We start from the raw sequence: 24687 nt of genomic DNA, 5'->3' as shown, positions 1-24687 counted from the left end.
CAGAACTAATTTCTGGATTCTTTTGTTACAGATTCTTTGCTCTCCCTTTGACGGCTGCCTAATCCCTGCCCGCAGCCCTGCTCCCATTTCCGCCTACTCCTCGCTCCAATCTCATCTCCTGCATTATCTTCACACCCTTCTGCATGCCCTCTTGCCCAGCGCTTTTGTCTGATCCTAATCTCTCCAAGGCCATAACGCTGTGTACGCTGCAAACTCCTCTCTACAGGTCAGAGGCTGCACAGCATTTGCAACGTAAATCATTTCAGGGAATTCCTTTCAGTCATAAACAGCGAAGGAAATATTGAACGTAAGCAGACATACTAAGTCAAAGGCATGGAACCATTTTATTTGAGCTCCAGGATGTTTTTGTTTTAATTTATCTTTTATTATTATGCTTTGAAACCACAACTTTTACACATATATATTTTTTTTCCCCATGAAGAGCTGCCCTCAGGTATCAGAGCACGAATGCCCTTTACTTCTTTACCATGAGAGTGGAGAGGTGCTGGAACAGGCTGCCCAGAGAGGTTGTGGATGCCCCATTCCTAGGCCAGTCTTCAAGGCCAGACTGGATGGGGCCCTGGGCAGCCTGGTCTAGTATTAAATGGAGAGGTTGGTGACCCTGCTCGTGGCAGGGCGGTTGGAGATTCGTGATCCTTGAGGTCCCTCCCAACCCTGGCCATTCTGCGACTCTGTCACTCTACAAACGCCACCCACAGACGCCCGCCCTCTCCTCATGGAGCCACGCCCCCTCCTTTCGGCGGGAAGCCCCACGTGACGAGAAGGGGCGGGGCCTACCTCACGCCTCGCCTCACCCGCCCTAGGCGGGGACCGTAGGGGGCGCCCTCCCGCACCCCATCGTCTCCGTAGGAACTTTCTCTTCTCCGCCGCCCTTTGCCTCCAACGGTGACCCCGCAAACAGCCTGCGGCTCCAATCTCCGAGCACCGTCCCGCCCCTCGGCCAATCCGCGAGTTCCTTCCCCTGGCTCACTGGCCAATCCCCGCGCTCGAGGCCGCGCCCGCCCCGCCCATCGGCCAATCAGGGCGCGGAGTGGTGGCCGCGTTCTCCTCCTCCTCCCTCCTCCTCCCTGGCCCCGTGGCGCCGCGGCGCAGGCGGGTACCGGCTGTGCTCCCGCTGTCCGCGCCGGGCCGCGCCGCGCTCGGCGCCTCCCGCAGCCCCGGGGGCCGCGTCACCGCCCGCCGCCCCCCTCCCCAGCGGCAAGCCCGGCCCGAGCCATGCTGCTCCTGGCGGCCGCCTTCATCGTGGCCGTCGTCCTTCTCCTCTACATGGTGTCTCCGCTCATCAGCCCCAAGCCCCTCAAGCTGCCCGGCGCGCACGTCGTGGTGAGTCGAGCGACGCCTCTCTCCGCCCCGATCCCGGCCGCTGCTGGCCGACCGACCGCGGGGGAGCGGTCCGGCGGGGCGGGATGAGGGAGCGGGGAGGCCGCGGCCGCCGTGTCCCGGCAAAGGCCCGGCTGCGTCTGCCGGGGTGCTGGAGCGCGGCCCTCCGCGGGAGGGGGAAGGCGCAGGCTGAAAGGAGAGCCGGGGCGAGGAAACGGGCGGGCTGACTCGAAGGGAAGCGGGCAGACGGCACGCAGCGCGGGTATCCGTGTCCACGAGCAATGTTTTGCTTGCCTGTAATCAGCGTGGTGGGAGCGAGCCTTTGAGGGGGAGGGGGGGGGAAGTTATCCGGGAAAATGTAGCGTTTGAACAGTTCCCCAGGAGCGTACCGCCGAAAGCTGGTCGGCTGCGGGATGGGGAGCGACAGCCGGGGGCCTGCGGGTGCGGCACGTGGGTGCGTGAGAGCGAGTCGGGGCAGCGGTGCTCCATCAGTCGGATGGCGGGACTAGCTGTAGTTCGCCCGGGTGTGCTCTGCGTAGAGCAGCTGTGCTGTTTGCTTGTTGAATCTGCTTGCGGATTGCCCTCCTTACAGCAGGGCTTGGGGTAATGCAGCAGTTAGACCTTTGAGGTGCGAAGGGATTGACAGCTGCTCGGCTTTGGGGGTATGTGTATATATATATTTATATATTTTAGCTCCCTGCAGTGCCTTGTTTTTTTGTTTGCATTTTTGTCTGCCTATTTGTTTTAGGACTGCTCTTTGCAGGTAGAGCTGTCCCCGCTTTGAGCTGTCCAAGTTACGACAGTGTTCCTGAGTTACTTGGTGCAGTGGGTATTGCTGGGTACTGTAACTGGCTTTACAGCATCATGAGATATTAGACCGTGAGTGAAGGCTCTCTCTTTGAGTCTCTTCCCACAGCAGTAATGCTTGCTAAGCAGGAATCCTTCTGTACTGCGTAAAAGCAAAGGTGAAACAGGATAAGGGTCTTCTGCAGTGCTCACATGAAAATAGAATAATAAACAATAAAGTGTTTGGTGTATTCCATTCCAGAATATTGTTCACTTGTTTGTTTTTAACCTGATTATCCCAAATGTCTTTTCTTTATGTCATTACGCTTTTTTCAAAGCTACTCTGCTGGTTCTTCTGTTTTCAAAGAACCACTTCAGTTGGCTCACAGAGAAAACGACAAAGAATAATCTCGTGGGAGAAACCTTCCCTCACAACAGCTACTGCTAATTATATTAGCCACGTAAGCTGAATTTGACACAAGTGAAGGTCTCAAAATGACTATTCATAGGACTATAGAATGGTCTGGGTTGAAAAGGATATCAGTGATCCAACTAGTTTCAATCCCCCTGCTACATGCAGGGTCGCCAACCACCAGACCAGGCTGCCCAGAGCCACATCCAGCCTGGCCTTGAATGCCTCCGTGGATGGAGCATCCACAACCTCCTTGGGCAACCTGCTCCAGTGCATCACCACCCTCTGGAGGATTAACTGTATTGATACACCAATAGAAGAAAGACTGTAGGTATTTATCAGCATCACCTTTCTCATGGTTTTGTGCAAACCATTGACAACGTTACAAATCTGTGGGTGATGAGCTTCAGTGGCATTGCTGCTGGGAGAAGCACTTGTTTGACTTTGGCTTCAGTTATACTCTGAAAACATTCATGCAAAGAAATGAAATGTGGAGCAGTTGTTTCAGAATTTTGGTTTTTGGATATAGAGGTGCTGCTAATAACCCTGATGCTGTTAACCCTGATGCTGTTAAACTTGTATGTTTGGATTTCAAATGTTTGGGTGAATTGTGTAAGGAAAAATACTGGATGATAGTTCTGTAAATTTGAAACTGTGCTCATGGAGGCTTTACACATCACATGTGCAATGTGAATTCTTGCATTGTATAATGGGAGTGAGTGCTCTCTGCTACTGAGATTATCAGAAGATTTCATGAAAAATATTCAGGACTCCAGCACTGTTCCAAGACTTCCTTGAAGTGTTTTCACAGAAGGGGTCAAGATCCGTTTATGTGATCTGTATATGTAATTCCTCCTTTGCATGTGCAAGAGAATAGCTGTAGTATTTCTTAAAGAAGGTCATTGGATGTGTTTGGACACTATTGTGTATATTGTTTCCTAGCAGTTACTTGTTGAATTCTCAATTTAAATCAGCATTTTTTTTTCGCAGTCAATCATTTGTAGAGGCTGTTTCTCTGTGCTCCTAACAGTTGTAGTGGTTAATATAGCTAGGTGTTTGAGCTATGAGGACAGGAATCTGAGGCAGAAAATGTGTGGTTGTTTTCTGTTGTTGTTGTTGTTGGGGTTTTTTTCCCTCTTGTCCTGTCCTGGAGTCACTTGTGTGATGGAAGTGCTTGCTGTGTAACATGAGCTGTGCTTTAGAGGGGGATTGTGACCACAGTAGTCTCTTCTAGTTAGTGAGGAATGGAACTCCACAGAACTCCAAATTACTGATCTCATCTTATGGGGAGGGTTTTCTGTTCCATATCTACTGTGTGTTTTGGTAACCTCAGAGGGCACTGTTAAATAGAAAGGACTTTGCAGCTATTAGGTTGATTCGAGCATCAGGTTTTGCTATGTAGTAAAACAAAATGCTTTTATATGTACATTTGCTTTTGTGGGCTAACTATGGCAGGAATGTAAGGATGTTTGCTGCTTGTGATTGTCTTCCTTTCACTTTGAGCAGAGCCTTTAACTTGGACTTAGTTGAGCTTCAGCATACCTGAGCTAAAGGTGTAAGGGCATCTCAGGACAAGGAGTAGTTTTAGCATTTCTGTGCAGAGCCCATCAGATAACGGCAGCAGGCTCTGGGTGTTCAGGAGTTGACCCATCTCTGTGTCTCAGCTTTGTAGCTCTTGCATTGGGAGCACTGTGACCTGTGGCTTGGATGCATCAAGAGGTTCAGCAAGAGGTCATTTGGAGTCCAGTCAGGCACACCGGGCAATCGGAGCAGGTTACAGGGATGTTCTGTTTCAGTGGAACTAAATACCTGCTGTTAGAGCACTGTCTAGAAGCACGAAGCCAGCTTTCATCCTGTGCTGCTGCTAAGTGAAAGCTAACAAGCCCTGCTGGAAAGAGCATATCAGGTCTTCATTTTGATTGCTTCTGATGATAGTTGTGGTAATTTGGAATTGCACTTATTCATTGATCATTGAGTTGTTCTGTTTCCTTACTGATACATTGCGCCTCATGGTGCATGCTAGTAACAACCTCCAACGTATTAGTAACAGCCTTCCACCTAAACACTGAAGTTCCCAGCTAACTGATTCTGCCTTTTGTCTCTGACCTATCTGACATGAGCCCTATCCAGCATTCTTGAGTATGACTGTAAATAAAAACTTCCTTTTCTTGCTCGACTTCAGACCTCATCTTTCTGAAGTGAACGTTAGTGTTGTCTGACAAGCCAGAGGCTTTATACCTTCAAAGAATTCCTCAAACACTGGTGTAGTTGACCAGTTCATGACACTTAGCAATTTGTACAGGTGGCAATCAGCTGTGCCTCAGTGCTGTGCCAGAAGTGAGAATTGGAGCAATCTTCCACATGCATTCATTAGTTCCTGTGCTGATGTATCAAATGCTGCTGAAAATCTGTAAAAGATCATCTGTGGAACTGAGGTTTGCTCGAATACATCAAACTGAATCTCTTAATCCTTCTAGAGACGTACTGGACTCTTGAAAGATGCTTTGGGAAGAAAAAAAAATTTAACTCTTTTCTTGTGAAGAATTAAATGATGCTGGGATTCTGCTGGAGTCCCCAAACATTAACAGTCATCCTTTATTCAGAATGCAGGAGGAAGTTTTTCACTCAGAGGGTGGTGATGCACTGGAACAGGTTGCCCAAGGAGGTTGTGGATGCCCCATCCCTGGAGGCATTCAAGGCCAGGTTGGATGTGGATCTGGGCAGCCTGGTCTGATGATTGAAGACCCTGCACGTAGCAGGGGGTTGAAAAGAGATGATCATTGTGGTCCTTTTCAACCTAGGACATTCTATGATCTGCAGAACAGAACAAGCATCTTGAAGTCACCCACAAAGGTTGGTGTAGTGAAGAGTCGATTGGAAGATGATTTGAAGTGACTTTCTCTAATAGAGGAAGTCTATGAAGCTCTGTTTAAGCTGAAATTAGTCTTTGTAAGTTCTTGACCCATTACAGCAGACAAACTAGACAAAAACTGTAGACTATGTTGAAAATAAGTTTTCTGAAGTTACATGATCACCCTTGGTGTACTGAGATGTTTTGTTTGAAGGTTTGTGATGAGACACTCATAAGAAAGAAGAGTTTGGTGACTCATGGGAGCGTACTTCTAACTCTTTTGGCTTTACTGCCTCCAGGAATATGAAAGAATTTTGAAGGTAGTAAGTCTGAAAACAAAACTGAGGCATGTGCAGATGAGACTGGGAGCCTTTGCTCTTCCACTGATTGGCTCAGCGCGTTCCATTTCTCATAGTTGAAATAGAGGTGATACCTTATTTTCTCTGAAGTCTTGATAAAGAACAGAAGTAACAACTTCCAGAGGAATATGAATCTCTTTTTCAAATATTTAAGCCTGTATTTCAGAACTCACTTCATCAATAAAGCGTTTGGTATTTTCTCAGTGATATGCTCTTAGAAGAAGATTCAACAAATTTTGCCATACAAGGAAAATACAACTCTGTATTTAAGGACCGAAGGCATGTGCAGACACTGGGTTTAAATGAACAAATCACCTGGAAGTCATATCAGGCAGAGGCTTTTATCTTTGTCAAGAAGAGCAGTTGGGTCACCATCTGTGTTTTGTTTTTAATGGAGTTTGCAAATAGATTTTTCTGGAGGACAGTGAGGGGATGTTAAGGTGACTTTAACCTGTTTATTAGTGTGGGGCTGTAGCCATCACCTTGCGTTTTCTGCAGTCAAACTGGCTATTTCCTGCTTGCATGGAAGACCACTGAGAATTATGGTTTAGAGGAAGAAGGAAAGGCTTGTGGAGGCTTAAAACTGGGATCCCCACAGAAAGGCATTGAGGGATGGCACAGGCAGTTCAGTATCCAGATGTGAACTGTGAGACATGCTCTACAGCAGATCAGCTGTCAAATCAAGGATGTTTATTTAATAAAAAAGAAGATAACTTTTTAAATTGTGTTTGTTTACATGATGTTTTTGGCAGACTGGCTGTGATTGCTCGCTTTATGAATTTTTGGAGGAGCGGTGTGTAATTGCATTCTTAATAGTGATTTCAAACTTGTAACTATTACTGTACTTCAAAAATAAGTTAATCAAAGGCAAGTGAGAGTGGTCTGAGTGAGCCTGACATAAGAAACATGAAGAAATACCACCAAGGTAAAGCTGATATTTGGGGCAGAAAGAGTCGCCTGACAGGGCGGTGAGATTTTGTTTTTTCATTCATACTCAGTAAGAAAACTAACTTCTGTATATCTTGTGTATTCTTACTTCACTGGATAATATTTGAATCTCAGTACACTGTTAGAGTTTTGATTTGATTTTTATTGTGGTATAGGAGTAGGGATGACAATAATGGACTAACTGACTTTCAAATAACTTCTAGGTAACTGGAGGCTCCAGTGGAATTGGAAAATGTATTGCTATTGAATGTTATAAGCAAGGTGCTTTCATAACACTGATTGCAAGAGATGAGGTAAGCACATTTGTATTTTTGCTGGCTACACTATATTAATGAAATTGGTATGGCTGAGGATAATTTGGAAATTGATAATTACTCATTCTTTTTTTCACTGTATGCTATAAGATGGTCCTAATAATTTAAATTAATGTATTTTCAGGGCAGAGATGGCTGCCTTTTTAAGAAGTGTATCCAGACATAAGATTTGTGATGGGCTTGCATTAAAACTCTTCCATTGCTATCACTTGGAGTTGATGTTTTGATTGTATATTCATAAATCTCTAAGATGAATATAGAAAAGTGTTATCATTAGCTGATGATAATGTTCTTGTTTTTAGAGAAAGTTTCTAGGGCTTCTTGAAATACTGAAGACTAATATGTTCTCATAACTGAGCTGCTTTAGCTGTTCTTGTTATCCATTTCAGAACAAGCTGTTACAGACAAAGAAGGAAATAGAAAAGTACTCTGTTAATGACAAGCAGGTAAGGTCACTGTTACCCGTAACCGTTGTGTTTCAAGATAGTCACTTCAGCATAACTCTAGTAGTCTGGTTTTTAAAACCAAGCTGTTTGATTACAAATAGGTGAGGCCTCACTTGAATTCAAACAATTCCAATCTGTCTACGTGTGATGTTCCAAACTCTGCTACATTTGATGTTGCCTGGTTAGTACACTAACTTTTTTTTTCCTCAGAGAAAAAGATTGGTATCTTCAGCTGTAGGTGTAACAGAATTTTTTTGATAGCTGCAGTTTGCTGTCACTTGATAAATGTTTGTATTGTTCAAGATTGAGGAGAATAACCTACTTTTTTCAAGTCTCTCTTCGAGAGATCATAAATGCAGCAATTGTAATGGGGAATAAATCTAGGTATTTGTTTTCAGATTTTGTTCCCTATGTTGTGCTGTGTATTGCTGTTTCCCTGGCAAAGCACTGAGGTTTCTAAACACTGAAGGTTCTTTAGTAAATAAATAGTGTACTTATGCTTAATGCACTGTTTTAATGCATTAATGCTTGCTGGACTACTAGCTGTTAAAGTAGGGGCAACTTTCTGTGTTCAAAAAGCACAATTTCAAGATGAAATATTACCATGTTTTTTTTCTTGATACTCATAATTGAAAGGAAAAGGGAAACAGCATTGAGAACATTGCATCTTTGATTTCCTCTTTCTCGTGTTCCAGAAGCTGATTCTTACTTTCATTGTTACAAATGCAAGCAATTTGTTTGTGATAAGGAATTTGGTGTCTATTGGATGTAATAAGTCACTTGTTTAGTCTGGTAAATTAGGAAGTTTGATATTCTCTTGAAAAGAAGCAGAGGAGGAAGATGAACACTGGGGAGCTAGTACTATAATACAATAGTACTGTGGTACAATAATGCTAGTACTAGCTGATATAAATGAAGGTATCAAGCAAACTCTGATTCTGTCTTTGCTCATTCCTGTCAAATGGCTCAAGGTGATCTTTCTGTGCATGTTGCCTTACTCAGATCGAATTTATTTTGAAATATGAAGTCATGTGAGGTGAGGAGGAGCAGCGTTTTGTCCCCTTTTAGAACAAATAAATCCCGGTAACAGTTTTCCTTTAGCTGCTTGGTTGGCAACCCTGCACATAGCGGGGGGCTGAAACAAGATGATCATTGTGGCCCTTTTCAACCCAGGCCATTCTATGGTTCCATGCTCTGGTCTTTTCCCAGGGTTGTGATGAATTTTGTCAAACACTGTCAAAATGCACTTGTTAAAAACCTGTCCAAGCTTGACAGATGTGGGCTTACACTTTTATTTTCTGAAGAATACTAGGTATACCCTCAAGAGTATCAGTTCAAATTTCACTAAGTTCAAGACTGAACAAGCTTCAGTGTGGGCTAAACAGGATTGTTTTAACACTAGCAAATTTAGACTTGTCTGTACTTCCACTGGCTGTAGTGGGAGTGCCCTCGTATACCTATTGTTGAGTTGTAGTCATTGTCACAGGGAAGACTGCTAAATTCAAAGAATACAAACAGAAAAAGCAGGGTGTCTGGAACAGCAGATAAGAAGCTGACAAATGAGGGCAGCTGAACAGACAGAGGCTGTACAAGAAGATTGCTGAAAGCATGGTGTTGTCTGGGACGGATTGGCAGACCACAAAGGCTGTTACATTTGCAAGATGTCAAGCTAGGGAGCAAAAATCCAGAGGAAATACCAGTTTTTACCTGATTATATGCTGTATGCATTCTGCTCACGCATGTATATGTAATACTAAGTTGCATTGAGAACCAGGATTGTGGTGTTTACATACCTTTAGGTGTTTGATTTGGCGTGTTTTCTCTGAAAGACATTTATATGTGATTTATTTAGAATGCTGACAGTGCAGCCTGTACAAATAAAGGTGTGCAGTGGAATGAAACACTTGCCCATAATTTTTGGGGGGAAATTTTTAAAATCCCTTTCCTAGTATGGAATGTTCCTAGCTGCTTCACTGGGAGTGGAATTTAGCTTTTATTAAGAAATAAATGCTTCAGGAATGATCAGACAATGCTCTGTTAGAACAAAAGATGAGGAACTGGAATGAGGATATTGGACTTCCTGGCAGCATAATCTGTTTATTAGGACCACATTCACAGTGCATGCTCTGGACTGGAGATAATCAACTTAATGTAGCAGAAAGGAAATACAATAATAGAAGCAAAAAGATGAATTGTATAACGTGGTGTTAGCCAATACAAGCATTGCTAGTTCCTGAGTATATTGTTCACAGTACGATTAACTGATCTGTGGCCCGATGTCCAATTTTCATATGGAACTGTGATAATTTTTTTTTAACCTTGCTGATCTTGTGAAGGCATCCAGATAGTAAATCAGTGTTATCTTAGCTCAGCTGTTTGTTCTTCTCAAACTTACGGTAAAGATAAATATTTCTAAAATCTACAAATGCCCTGAGGGGAGATGCTTGCTGGCCAACCAATAGCTTGCACCACAAGTTTACTCCGACGTCCAGCTATGCACAGTGCTGGAAGGCAGGAATAGCCAACCTGCTGCACAGGAATGGCAAGCAGATTCTGTTTATGTAGCTGGGAAGTGTTGCAGTCTGACCAGAGGCAAAACTGACAAATGACTGGCTGCCAAAGCAGTTAGTTACACTTTGGTAAGCTTTTCTTCATTTTTGTTGGCATGCTTCATGACAAGTGACCCTGATGACACTCGTTAGAAACTGGCAATGACTTTATTTCACCTGAAACCAGCTTTAAATGAATTGAACAAAGTAAAGTAAGGCGTAGAAATCAGGATGAGAATATAGCAGTCTCTACTTTTATTATGGTATGTGATTGCTTCTCATTTCAAGATACTGAGTTGCCCCTGAATTTTGCTGATTGTTTAGCAGAGAGGATAGTCTCTTTGTAAATCCCTGGCCAAGCTGGAGTTGGCAGTGATCTTATAGTTGGTGATACCCCAAAGTCAGTGCTTCCTTTGGCTGGAAGTTGACTGGACGGTGCCTCCAAAACTTAGATTCTGAGATGATGTTGCTAAATGTAACCAGCACTTTTAAAGAAAAGCAATACCTAACTTCCAGCTGCAACAAAACTTAAGGCATTGCTGTCTCTTTTTTAATTTTTGTTGTTTATTTACATATCCTCCCCTGGGCCAGTGTCTATTTTCATTTTCTTGTGTCATTCAAACTAAAATCCATAATCTCTTGTTCCCAGACAAGGAGTAAATGTTAAATCACGTTTTAGGCATGTGTAGCACTGTGCCACTAGTCAGTTCTTCTTAGTCTTGATTTTTCTAATTTTGTTCCTCATATGACCTAATTAAGCAGTGTGCAGTTTCTTTTGTAATGGGGGGCCAACCATTCTTGGACTTAAATTATAAAATTTCTTTCATTTTCCTTTTTTAGGTTGTGCTGTGTATTTCTGTTGATGTATCTAAAGACTATGAACAGGTGGAGAATGTTCTAAAACAGGTAAGGCAACTGTTTTACCTGTGTGTGTGTGTGTGTGTATACATGTGTGTATATATATATAAATGTCATTTCTGTGTGATGTGTTCCAAGTGGTAACATAACTTATAATGGCACTGTACTATATGAATGCTTTTTCCTGCTAGAGAGCTTAACTTCTGTCCTCTTGCAGGCTCAGGAAAAGCTGGGGCCAGTTGACCTGCTTGTAAACTGTGCAGGAACATCAGTTACAGGAAAATTTGAGGATATTGAAGTGAATTCTTTTGAAGTGAGTGATCATGCTTTATTTCATTGCAAGTAATTAGTCATTCCCCTGTTCTAAGGAATAGATTATTTTACTGTGTCTTTCCAGACTGTATAAGTAGCCATATATTTCATTAGTGATGGTTTTTGTATGCATTTATAGATTTGCAAGGATTGCAACTTATTTTTTTTCACCTGATTATTGGTCCATGGCTAGTTCAGAACAGTGAATTTTGCACCTGGAATAGGGAAGGACCTCAAGATGGCAAGGAAGGTTGATGTATGCTTTTATTTAACACACTGTGAAAGACACTGAATTTCATATGGTCTCTTTTTTTCCTGATGAAGATGTGTGGGTCTTTTTCCCATATTTTGAATCTGTTTAAGAGGAATCCATCTTGCCAGCATTCAACTCTGAGGTGCACGAATTGTTAGTAACTTTATGCAGCTTGATGGAAAGAAAACAAACAAACAAACAAACAATAAAACAACAATAAAACCCAAACCAAAATGTATATTTAAAAAAACAAAAACATCCTCTCTACTTTTTGGTTACTTTGATTCCCACCTCATCACTGAGCCATGTGAAAATGCTAATTAGGCTTGATACTAAATAGGCATAATATTATAGTAAGTGTAACAGTAAGTGTAAATAATCTGTTTTGTTGTTTGTACAGGCCACCAGTTGTGTTTTAGGTCACAGAATCACAGAATTGTAGGGGTTGGAAGGGTCTTCCAGAGATCATCAAGTCCAACCTCCCTGCCAAAGCAAGTTCCCTACACCAGATCACACAATCCAGGCAGGTCTTGAACATCTCCAGAGGAGGAGACTCCAGGTCCTCAGGAGAATGAAACAGAAAAATTCATCTTACTTGTCTACAATGAGAGCTTGTGCATATGTACAAGGATTTTTTTTTTTCTGCTTCTTTTTTAGGAAGCCCTTTAAACTTTCAGTATGTTTTTGTACATTGTGTATAAATGCATTGCTTTCTAGACACTGTTCAAGTCAGTTTTTTTTGTAATTTGCCCTTTTTTCTTTGTGAAGGCCATAGTAATTCACATTATCAGTATCCTGAATGCCATCAACACTTGTCTATGCAGTGCATTTCCTTTTTATCTTACGGTGAGATTCTTAGCTATAGAATGGTTTATGAAACTAATACAGGAGAAAACAGTTGTTTACTTTGCTAGCTGATAGAAATAGAAATGTAGTGGAGTTTGATGTTAAAGCAAGCCTCAGTAGGGATTTTGGAGAAATAATGCTAAGCATCTGAAGAATTCTGAATCTGTGACTCAGATACCATTTCAATATCCTTTTTTACAGAGATTAATGGCAGTCAATTATCTGGGTAGTGTTTACCCGAGTCGTGCAGTGATCTCTACCATGAAAGAACGGCGGATGGGAAGGATTGTGTTTGTATCATCTCAGGCTGGGCAACTGGGCCTTTTTGGTTATACAGCCTATTCTCCAACCAAGTTTGCTCTTCGAGGATTGGCCGAAGCCCTGCAAATGGAGGTGTGTGAAATGATTGAAGTATTCTTGCTTGTAAACAAGAACATATATTTTCACTAGCTGCTAAGCATGTTTTTATTTCAGTAGTCTTATGCAGCTCTGCTGATACCTGTTGTGTTGATGCTTCTTTGGGAGCAGTACAACCATATTGCTCTGTGCAGGGCTGTGGAAACTGAGCTTTCAGTTGCACAAGAGAGAAGAAACTCAGTTTGTTTCTAGAACTGAAGATGACCGCGTACAAACTTATATGTTCTATTTATCTTATGTCTAAATATCTTCTATTTTTAATGAAAAGGACTTGAATTTTAAGCAGAATGGTATTGAAGATCCCATGGTTGTGTGAGGGGTTGGTGTGTAGGCCTGTGATTCCCAAGCTGATTGCAAGGCAATGCTAAATGAATGGTATGTGAGCCATATGAGACAGTAAAACTTGCAAGCTTGAATTAATAACCAAATCCTCTGTTCAAAGTGGTTCACTCTTCTAGACATTGGTATATGTGAGCTTTATATATTGCAATGTTCTAAGCCTACATCTTAAGTTGAGACAAAAAGCAAAAACATCACTGTTTTCATTATTTGATGAGACTTGGAAGTATGTCACTGCAGTAAGACAGGTAAAATTGATTGGGAAGTGATTTTCCTTAATCTGTTTGGTTCTAGACCTTGCATGATCACTGTTGTTGTCCTTCAGTGTAGTGGATGGTGTCGGTCAGGATTAGAGAGTTGTGGCCTGCAGAGCAGTGGGACTGCTGAGTCTGTCTTCAAAGTGGTGATATATTTTTTTGTTGAATTTTTAAAGGTGTTTACCAAACAAGGCAACACAACCATATCTTTAAAATCTGTGTTTTCTTCTTAATTTGACAAAGCTCCGAGTCTTACAGGTGTTGAGTGCGTGGATGATTTAACACCACAAGCAATCTGAAGAAATAAAGCAAGCATGAATTTAAGAGAAATTAACAAAATTATGAGAGAAATGTAAAGGCTGTCAGTAATAAGATAACACTTCTTTTTTTGTGAACTGCAGGTCAAGCCTTATAATATCTATGTAACAGTGGCCTATCCTCCAGATACTGACACACCAGGCTTTGCAGAAGAAAGTAAAACAAAGGTAAATCATCCTTCAGCAACACTGTAATGGTTATAAAGGTAAATGGTTGTAAATGTATACTTTATAATAAAGAATGCATTTCAGGTATCATTCACTTCTGTAGTACTTCTCGAAACAGTGCATATTAAAATGTTTAAGATGCTTAAACACTTTGGTTTTTATCAACTTCGCTGTCCAGTGTAGTTTACTCTGGCTTTAAATGGAAGAACTGCTTAACTTTAATAGCTGAAACACTAATAAGCTTTTCTGCATGCAATCTGAATGTTGCAAAATAGCAAACTAAAGCCACTCTAACTTGTTTTGTTATAAAAGCTTGATGAGCCACAATAGTGTACCTTTCTTGCACCTTTTGATATTGTGCTGTTAGGATGGTCCTGACAGGTGAAAGGAAAACTCCAGTTCTTCACTGAGATGTGCAAGCCAACTGTTCCGTGTGAATATGTGTTATGGCACAATTTCATATGCAAGAACAACCACTATTAATGTAGAAAGGAAGCTTTGTCATTCTGTTTGGCACTACTGCTTTTTCAGAGAGGTGTATCAGTGGTTGCCTTTTTCATTTCATTAGCTTAGCTTAAAGCAGGTTTTGACCTTCAGAAATTTAGTTGCTTCTCATCACTTGGCAAATTCCTATGCATAAAATGGAATATCAAAAGCGGGTGCTGGCAGTGCTACTTTTGAGCCCCTGTTTGCACTGATATATCTGCTAACCATACAGTGGTATCTGTAGATTAGCCACGTTTAAGATGCTTCATCTAATATAATATGTGGAAATTGAGCTTAAGTTTTGTTTTGTCTTTCACCCTTTCTATAGGAATCAGTAGGGACTGTGTAACACAGTTCTTTGTAACTTCTTGGTAATAGATCTTCTGTATTAAACATACTTCCACACATCCACATAAAGAATTACACATCTGCAGATACTTGTGTAGTTTGCACATTCTTTGTCTTTTCTTCATAATAGCCTACTGCGGGGAAATATATTCTCCAGCAAAATGTTCTGTTGATCTCAGATTTCTGTTTATGGGGAATCAGTGATGTGTGTACATATATATGGCTTTTTTATATCAAAAAGGCATTGTCTTTTAAACACGTTTATGCATCGTTTTAGTACACATGAACTCTTTTTGTTGTGTGACTACCTTGATACCTTAAATCACTGCAGTATTCTGTCATTTAACAGTTCAGAATGTCATTCATTTTGGTTGCATTTATTTAGTACTGCTGAGTTTAGAACATCTGTTTCTGTGGTTTGCATCTCATTAAGGCTAAGCTGTTTTATTCTGTAATCATTGCCCATAGTTTAAGCAAAAAAAAAAAAAAAAGTCAGCTGCAAGGATGCTTCTTCCTTGTGTTTAATCACTAAGCTCTTTTTCTGAGATAACTGCATGACAAATTGTAACAGTGCTTTGACTGGCTAATCAGATGAAGTATTTGGTGGTTGAGCTCTGCCTGCCTTTTTCTCAGCACGTCATTAACTTTAGTGAGACGCCCTCGAATAGCTGCTGATTTTTCCAAAACTTAAAGTACTGTAGCTGATTTTCGACATCTGTATCTCTCGTGGATTTTGTTGACACTGGCCAGTGAATTAAATTTTGCATGGTTTATGAAATGGAGATCTAGTGACACAGGCCATACCACTGTAGGAGAGCAGGTGAAAGGTGTTTGTGTGTGATTTCCTCTGACAAAGACACTGACTTTCTTTTTTCTCAATACACATTTAAAAAATAAATCAGTGAGCCTGGTCAGCGCATCGGAATTCACAATTTCACAGATACTTCAGATTGACATTGAGAGAGAAGCCTGTAATTTTCTTCCCTAGAAGTGTGGGATTTTCAAGAAGTGTGTGTGTTTCAAAGGATTAATCTTAAAATGCTTTATGGATACTAAGTATTTGACTAAGGTTGAATGCTTCCATTCAACTTCATTAAATCTAATTCAATTCTTCTCTATAACAAATCTACTTGTAACCGCTCTTCTTTTCCTAATGTAGTGCAGTTTGTTCTTTATCAACAGAACCATTTATCTTCATATATTTATCATTCAAACAGCTTGCCATGCATTTAGCTCCAGCATTATAGAAGCAAATAAATGACAAACAAGCTTCTGAATACTTCTCAAACCTTTTTACTGCTTGTTCTTAAAACAGATCAGACTTATTTTTGTAAAAGAAATTGTGACTGATCAAATTGCTGTGGCTGCTTTCTTCTAGTAAGGTAAAATGACATAAATGCTCTAAAACACAAAGTGAAATACAGTGTTGGATTTCGGTGGGTACCCTGTGTGGTGTTTGAGAAACAGACAAAAAAAAATTAAGTAAAATATTACAAAACAAATTCATAAGGCATTTAATTATTTAATTCATTAAAAGAAAAAATAGAGGCATTGAGGAGACATAGCTTAAGCATTTTTCTGCCTTCAGAAAATCAAATACTTGGAAAGAACACCATCTCCTTTTTTGTTGGTAATAAATTCCAAGGGGGAAAGTACTGCCTAGAAGCTGGCAGCTCTCTTTGTAAAACTGCTACTTGTGAAGGTGCTTTTTCTTTTCAGTGGATGTTTTAAGTGGCAGAACGGTACCACTTATAAGCAGCACCACCACCTGCACTGAAAGACCCAAAACCAAAATGTGTCCTTCGTGTTTTCTCTCCTGTGTGTTCTGAGTCCAACTTCTAATGACGTTTCTCTATTAAAGCCCTTAGAGACGAAGCTCATTTCTGAAACCTCATCTGTTTGCCAAGCGGAACAAGTTGCCAGAGTTATAGTCAAAGATGCCATAGTAAGTAAATCATTTCTTAAAGTATGACCTTCAAAGGAGAGACCAAGATGGCTTGTAATGCTTGTTTAAGAGCAGGATTGAGCTAAAAATAAGATCAATTTACAAGAAGTGGTGGTCTCTCCTTAGTTTGAGCAGGAAGTTTTTTTCTATTCCTCTTTTGCGGCTGTGCCCACAAATGATTTTGTGCCATCTTTTTGAACTAAAATGTATCCAAAGTTGTCCCTTAGAATAAAAGGCTGCCTTGGGATGATACAATGTCTCAAAAGCAGGTTATGGCTGTGTTTCAAAGCACTGAACTATATTGGCTTTTTATGTATCAAATACCATTTGTCTAACCTCAAAAGCTTCTTTGACAGTCTAATTTTTCTTGAATATGAGCTTAGATCAAAATGATTTTAAACTAAATGGAAGATGTCTAGCCTTTTTGGCTATAAATGTCTAAAGTGTCTGATTTATGAGTGATTAGAATACAGTAAGATGTTCTTAGTTATAAAGGAGCATTGCATTTTTAGAAATTGTAGAGATTTGTGCTGAAGATTGCTTCTTAACAAAATAAGAAGAAGCAAACACCAAGGACATTTGAGGTGGAAATAAAACTAGAATTTAATATCCTTAGAGTACAGCAATTGAATCCTGTCTGTTATTATTTTACAATTCTGAATACTTTTAACATGGTTTTGAGCAACTTTTACAATAGCTTCACAAATGCAGCAGATAAGTGCAAAGCCATGCCTGGATTTGGGGTGGTGAGTTTCAAAATGCAGTACGTCCTCACGTGGTATTCTGCATTGGTAGTTAAGGACAACCAATCAGGTTTCTAATCATAAGCATCTGATCTTTTTATTCCGTGCCTTCCAGTGGTGGTCTATTAGTTGAGGTGTGGTCTTTATGCCGTCAAAACCTCAGCTGAGAGACTAAAATTGAAACTAAAAGGTCGTTCTTGGACTGTAGGAACTCAGTTCTCTCAGGTGTGTGTTGGGTAGTACTTCACTCACATATCATCTCTTCTACTGCTCTAAATAGATAATTGTGATTCAGGAACATCCCCTTCCCCCCCCCCTTTCACTTCTGCGCTCCACAGTCATCGTGCAGTGTGTCAGTAAGTCTGTTTTCCAGCATAACCTGCTAGGAGAAAAAAATAAATGAAGTGGGAGAAGCCCAGGAGTCAGAGTTACAGAGTTGCAGTCTTTTCTGATGAGTAGTCCCCCCCCAACAAAAAAAATCCACACCTTTTTCTCCTGGGGAGCCTCCCCTTCTGCTGTTAGTTGAATCTCTTAGTATGCAGTGTATTTGGCAGTTTTGAGGGCAGCCAATCAAAGCCGTTGATATAAGTGAAGGTGAGCCTTTTGCACAGTGTTTGAAGGACACCTCCTCCATTAAGTCTCACACAGTAGTAACCTGATTTGGAGGAAAAAAAAAAAAAGGTTTAGCAGTGTTTTATTCTTTGAGTACAGCAGTGATTGGTGATCTGACAGAAACAGGGTGTAATTCTCTCTGAAACATGTTCACAGGAAGAATGTTGTGCATTTTCTCTATCAGTAAGCATACTTCAAGAAGAAACATAGAGCCTTTCTAGCATACAAAGAAATTCTTAGAAATCTATCACACCTCTATTTTTAGGGAGTGTCTTCCAGAATGTTGCTGTATAGTACAAAATACTTCTTAAAACATAGGCTCTTAATTGTGGTCATATTTTTTTACATTGAGGTATTCATTCATAGTGACATAAAATTAAGTATGATTATTATAAATAGCTGTAAAATTAAGGCATGTCATGTTTTGCCACAACTGGGTAAATTACATTTTCCTTAATTACTGTTTTCCTTCCATTCAGCAAGGGAACTTTAACAGCTTTGTTGGATCAGATGGTTACATGCTATCAATATTGACAAGTGGAATGTCACCAGTCACTTCTATCACTGAAGGTCTTCAGCAGGTAAGGTTTGCAAAGGCCTCTTAGTCACAATTCCTTGCAGTTTAAAATATGTAGAACGTTATGCAAACATTGATTATTTTTTCATCAAGTAGCTGTCAATACCATGGAGGCTTGGATTTAGGAAACTGGAGCAATGTTCTTGAGCTGAAGCAGCAATGTGGCAAGAAAGCAGAGATAACTACACACTGCTCAGTCCTGGACTGGAACTTAGTTAAGAATGTCTTCATATGTTTTTTTTCTTGATTACATTACCTGTCTGGAACTTTTACTTCATGAGTAAATAACACGCTACAATCCAGGATCATAAGTGAATTGAAAGATGTTTCTCTGTTTCCAGGTTGTTTGCATGGGCATTTTTCGCATCATTGGCCTCTTTTACCTAGGAAGCTTTGACAGCATAGTTCGACGCTGCATGATGCAAAGAGAAAAATCTGAAAATACAGATAAGACTGAATAATCTTGAATTGAATTGAAAGAAGAATGTCAAACAGTCCTGGACAGCTTGCTGCTCAAGTGGGACTCAGCTTCTCTGTTGAAGGATGTAGACTGAAGGTACTTGGTTATGTGATAGATGAGTCCTCTCAAAAGCAATGAAAGAAAACAGAAGCTTAACTCCAGAAAATGCCAAGCTATGCAAAAGAGAGATTGAGGATTAGCTTTTTTTTTTTTTTTTTCCTTTGGTGATTTGAGCTGGAGAGAATTTGGGAACATGTAAGTCATCTGTAGGGTAGAACTTGAGAATGGACCATGTGTGGTAATTCTGGACAAATGCTTAAGTTTTCTCACTTTGGTGCTTATGTGGAAAAAAAATAACTATACCACGACAGACTGGGCTGAAGTAGATTAAAGTCCCCTGAACAAGTCAGTACTCTTGCTAGTGTTTTGGGACTGTTTTTAATTTGGAATGTTAACTTTTGCTTTGATGGCCAATCTACAGATATTTCAGTCAAAGACAGCTTTCTTTATTCTGTTCAGCACACACTTGTGGAAACCTCAAGATGACAGATTATTTTTTTTTTGGTTAATCTAAGCTTTCTCAGTCTGGGAGTAATTAAAAAGTATGACTTAATGTATGCATACTTTCTAAAGGGAGATGAAGAACCCATTCCTACAGAGAAATGCTAAGAGGTGTAACTGGCCCTTGAAGTATGCTGTGAACAAAAAAAAAAAATCAAACCATTTTCAAGAGTGATTATGTCTTTCAACATTTTAAATCATTGGAAAAGTATTTGTCAAAGTTATACACTCTTCTTATCTGCCAGTTTTTGCTCTGGAAAGGGAAGTAGCTTCATGCTACTGTCATGCACATTATTTTTCAAAGCCACAAATGATGAGCCACACCAGTAGGTGATGATAGACTCGGACACTGGGCTCTTAGGGTAGCAGGAATGTAGCTTTTGGGACAGGGGGCAGGGAGGAGAATCAGAATGGTATCTGTGCTTAATTTGTTTGTTACACAGAAAAACTTCTAACACAACAAGAAATTATTTAAAATTCTCTCCTCTGTCCCTCTCCTCATTTGCTTGATTTACATTACATATGAATCAAGACTGCTCCATAACTGCTTCAGAATACACAGAACACAATGTTTTTTTCTAATAAATTGCAAGTTTAACACTGGAAAAGCTTGATGCATAACAGTGATGTTTTAAGGGTGCACTATATACACTGTTTATTTAATGGACCACTATAGCAAGTGCCTTGTGAGCTTTTTTTCCCAAAAGCTGTGTATTTTGTATTTATTAGCGCCAGTGTGTTGTAAATGTCAGATCTGCTGTTTTCAGTCAGTACTCTGAACCTAAAACTACTGTTAAGACTTGGCGTTTTCACTTCCTTGAAAGTAGTATTTAAGAGCAAAGCAAGCAAAATTGATTGTTTTTAAGATGTTCTGTATACCTATTTAAGAACAGGTATTCAGTTAAGCTGAGATGAGAAAGAATAGGTGGTTAACAGGGGAAAGTCTTAGAAATGTAACTTGGTTGTTCTCCCTCTGATTTCAGTTGGTCACTTCAAAAACTTTTGTTCACGTAGGCTAAACTTGCTTTAATGTCTGTTTTACAAATGTATTTGGAGGAGTCACACTGGTGCTCTCATTCACAGTGGTTAGAATTTCATTGGATTGCAAACGTTAAGGCGTTGCAGAATACTTCCTAAAGCCTGTGTTTTAGGTCCTGGCTCTTAATTTTCTTTAGATATGTGAAGTTGTGCATGCCTATATTATACAGTTAATTTTGAGAGTACACTATATTCCTGCATTTTTTAATCAGCTGGGCTTCAGTGCAGAGAAATCTAGTCTGCATTTGTGTTTTCTGTGCTGCTTAATGTGAATGACACATAGTGGAGCATTTCTCATACATTGTCAATATTGCCATGTTTCTTAAAGCAACATAACAATGCTATTTGGACCCAGTTATCTACGTTAGTTGTTATCCTGGTGCAAAAATCAAACATTCCTTTGATCATTTGCAAAATGATACCAAAGTGGGTGAATTGGTTATGCGGTAGTTTGGAAGATATTTGCTTCTGCAAATGACTTCAGAGCAACACAAGCTTTGAAGGTCAAGTCTTGAAACCAATAAGACTTCAGATACTTGAATTTTATAGGATCTTCAACTTGGGATATTAAAAGGCTTGCATTTAAGAAATAATTGAGAAGATTAGAGTGCACGTACTCTGATAACTGGGCCTCTTAAGAATATTTCGGGTTGGGCATCTTAAATCACCAGTCACTTTTCTGAAAATCTTGACTGAAGAATGCTCCAAATAATGACTGATTGTAGTTCAGCAGGACTGTTTGTGAAGAGGAATACTGGGTGAAAGTTAGGGCCTGGAGGTAAAGGTGCTTCAGTTCACACCTGTTTTTGCCTATTGCAAGAAGTTGTATTGGCTGTAAAATTGTAGGTTGCATCCCCTCAGCAATTCTAGAAATGTGAAGCAGGCAAACTTTGAAAAGAAACAAGTAAAGAATAATCTTTGTGAATGTTCCAGCTTCTGTTGTTGCACATTCATATGGTTCATTTTAACTGATAAACTTTCCAGCTGTTTTACTGTCAAAATGGAGTATGTTGTCAAATGCAGCAGCCTTTAATGTAAACTTTTTCTTATCTCCATTCTAAATCTACGATCATACTCATTTTAAGGTCCAATATTAAGTGAAGGAGATGCCTTGTAATCTTGTGGAATAATGTTTGAGTAAAAAATACATATATATATATATATATTTTTTTTTTGCTACTTTAAATGTTACAGAACCTCTGCATCGAAGCATTTTAGCAGTGTATTAAATCCACCAGGAACTTCAAATAGATGCAACTACTGTTTTGTAAAGCTGTCAGTAATTTAATCACTTGTGCCATATCAGGCAGTGTCTTGTCTCTTGTTTTCCTGGTCAGTCTTTAAGATTCACTTTGGACTTTGATAGTCTTCTCTATTCTGTGTAGTTTCTCATGACCGTCTGCTTTAAACACAGATTTATTATAACTTTACCAAGGTGTTCATGTGCAATTTAAATGGATTTAATATTTTACTAAGACAAAAGATATAGGGTAAACTTTATTTGCTGTGAAAAACTTGAGGCACTTTTAAGTGGTAAAAATACATAGTACCATTTGTTTAAAAAAATAAAAAATAAAAATGTGCTTATTGCTTCATCTATTTTGTGCCAGAACTGTAAACTAGTTTTCAGATTTTATATTTCTCAAAATAAACGGAGGATCAACAAAACCTGTAGCTCTGAAGTTCTTTGAAGGGATGAAGAGCAGTAGGTACACTCATTTGCAAGGCTTGGTGGTTTTCTTTTTTTAATCTGGGATTAATTCAGCAGGATCCTGTTAATTTTGTAGAAGAGCAGGGGGGCAATACATCTCCCCCTTGCTTTGGCAGCCCAGGCAGAGGTGTGCAGCAAATGGGGGAAGATGTAAGGTGCTCCATTCAGTAGTGTCATCAAACATAGGTATGACACTAAATTGATATTGGAAAGTGGCATTAAATTGATAAAATCTGCTTTTATTGTAGGATTGCTTCCAGAACTTAACTAGTACTTGTGCTTTCTGGAAGCGACCGTGAATTCTGATGAGCCAAGTGGTGCTCGTTCTTTCTAGTGGGAAACAACAGGAATGAACAAGGTTAGGGTGGCTGTCCTTCTGAGACACTGTTGAACATGATCCTGTGTATAAAATTATTGTACTCTCTTTCAGCTTGAGAGAAAGGCTAACTCCAAGATAATACTAGTCATGGGGAAATACCCTGAAGATGGCTACTGTCAAATCCAGGATCACAGAAATTCAGTCTTTCAGAAAGCCATTCTTGCTGATTTATCCTCCAAAATCAATAATGGGTAAAGGGAGGTATGCTATGTAAAATGTTTTAAAGCTGAGGGGCCTGGTGTTCGTTAGATAATGGGAAGTTTTGTAATAGGAGGCAGCCATATTGCATTGGGAGCTGCTGATGTTTTTCCTTTTCAGTAGAATTAGCAGGCAAAGTAGATTGCTCTTCATTCCTGTAGGCATTTTTTGAAACAAAAATACATAGCATTTTTTAAAAATTAAATAAAACAGCAGACAAAAACTGATTTCAGCTAAGAGGCTAAACTACCTGGGTAGGGTTGTTTTTTGGTTTGCTTTTACACAGGGATAGTACCAGGCACACTCAAGTAGGTGGGTGTCCTTCCAGAGCTGACAGCAAAACCTTCAGTCGCTTGCTTTCCTCTGTCACTTGGGGGAGACTCTCATGAGACCAGAACCTTTTAAATGAGGTGTCTCCTTTGGAGCCACACCTCCCATCCTATTTTATTTCCTTGCTTCTCAACCCCAATGCACTAAAGTGGTGAAAGAAGACTTTGGTCATCTGCATGTTGTGGGCTGGGAGGAGGTGAAGTAATGCTATTTGCTTCTTGAACAGAAGCTTGCACAGAAATAAAGTGGTGGTGTTTTTTTAATCCAAATATTGCTTGTCAGAGTTAAAAGGGAAAAAGAAGAGCATTTTGCAAAGCTAGCTTGGGAAGTCTTGTTTTTGATGGAATCCTGAATGAGGATTGTAGCATCAAACCTGCTTCATGGTGCAGTGCCACCAAGGCAGTCTGAGATTTTATTTTTCAAAGCTGAAAACAAGATTGTTTTCAGCTGAGGGGGAAATCCCCAAGTTAATTTTAAACCTTTTGAGTTAGTTCTATCTAGGAGCGCATTCTGTGCTGCTAGAGAAATATAAATAAATGCAAGGGGGTAAAACAAAATGCCTAATACTATCATGCTCCCAAGCACTGAGAAGCGATTTCTTTGGTCAAAGTAAGGAGTTAAATCTGTAAAGATAACAGCTGTAAACAGTGTTTAACAACAAGTCTCAAAAGAAATGGAAATGCTTTAGGCAGCTTGCAGTTTACTTGCTAGGGAAATATGCTTTTTAAAGCTGATTTGAAGAAAGTAACAAAAATGAGGTGAGTTGGTCTTTTTTTTTTTTTTTTCTTTTCCAAGATATTTAATCAAGTAATCAATTCTTTGTTTGTTTGTTTGAGCTTTGAGAAAATTGTAAAAGTAATTAAAAAGTTAATGAGATGAAAGTCCCCATTTGTCCGGCACGTTCTTCTCATTTCCCAAAGCTTTGTGCTGAAACGGAGAAATGCTTCTACTGTTTTGACTGGGCAGATTGCTTTTTGATTCTCTTTCCACAGTGGAAAGAGAAGTGGCAAGAATGTTTTTGGCAGTTTGCACCAGGTGGGGGGATGGCTCTGATATTGTTAAGACAAGACCCTGCTGCTGTGTATGAAGGGCAGGTGTCAAGGAGGAGGTTTTCCACAGGTGCTCATGGTGCCTGTCAGCTTGAGCTGGGTGCAGCCATTCTGTTTCCCTCTTGCCTTTAATCTTGAACAGAAGGAAGGGTGGCTGAGGGATAAGTACAGTAAAAGGAGCTGAAAGTCAGGAGCTGTTTGCTATTTGGATCTGCTGGGTGCTATCTAAACGTCTCGTGCTGCTGCCCTTCCTGGAAAGCACAATTAAGGCCCCATGAAGTAAACCCTAATTGTAGGTTGAGCAGGCTTCAAACTTCTTACAGTAGCATTCTGTGCTTTGCAAGCACTTCAGGCAAGAAGGATCCACTCCACACCTGTAGCATTTGCAAGACCGGGAGGATGAAAGACAATCTCCTGTTTCAGGAATGTGCTCTGAAGAAGTGCTCATTTGTTCCAGTTAACCTGCCCCTGTCCTGG

General features: G+C 40.2%; 1 protein-coding gene across 1 annotated transcript; it reads left to right on the top strand.

Moving 5' to 3' along the window:
• Window positions 1–1140: 1140 nt before the first annotated feature.
• On the top strand, window positions 1141–22123 carry KDSR (3-ketodihydrosphingosine reductase). Its single transcript, XM_048939551.1, has 10 exons — window positions 1141–1344; window positions 6901–6990; window positions 7401–7457; window positions 10847–10912; window positions 11082–11177; window positions 12477–12668; window positions 13690–13773; window positions 16469–16552; window positions 18387–18488; window positions 18826–22123. The coding sequence occupies exons 1-10, from the start codon at window positions 1237–1239 to the stop codon at window positions 18943–18945; spliced, it is 999 nt and encodes a 332-aa protein (XP_048795508.1). The 5' UTR covers window positions 1141–1236; the 3' UTR covers window positions 18946–22123.
• The last annotated feature ends 2564 nt before the right edge of the window (window positions 22124–24687 follow it).

Source organism: Lagopus muta, chromosome 3 (genome assembly GCF_023343835.1).
Source record: "Lagopus muta isolate bLagMut1 chromosome 3, bLagMut1 primary, whole genome shotgun sequence".
NCBI classification, from domain to species: domain Eukaryota; kingdom Metazoa; phylum Chordata; class Aves; order Galliformes; family Phasianidae; genus Lagopus; species Lagopus muta.
This window is presented reverse-complemented; position numbering and strand designations above follow the sequence as displayed.

What these genes read in the sequence shown, in the direction of transcription:
- KDSR (XM_048939551.1), top strand. Translation starts at nt 1,237, where the DNA reads ATGCTGCTCCTGGCGGCCGCCTTCATCGTGGCCGTCGTCCTTCTCCTC. An exon ending in ACTCTGTTAATGACAAGCAG is followed by an intron (nt 7,458 to 10,846) that starts GTAAGGTCACTG and finishes TTCCTTTTTTAG; the next exon opens with GTTGTGCTGTGTATTTCTGT. An exon ending in CCGAAGCCCTGCAAATGGAG is followed by an intron (nt 12,669 to 13,689) that starts GTGTGTGAAATG and finishes TGTGAACTGCAG; the next exon opens with GTCAAGCCTTATAATATCTA.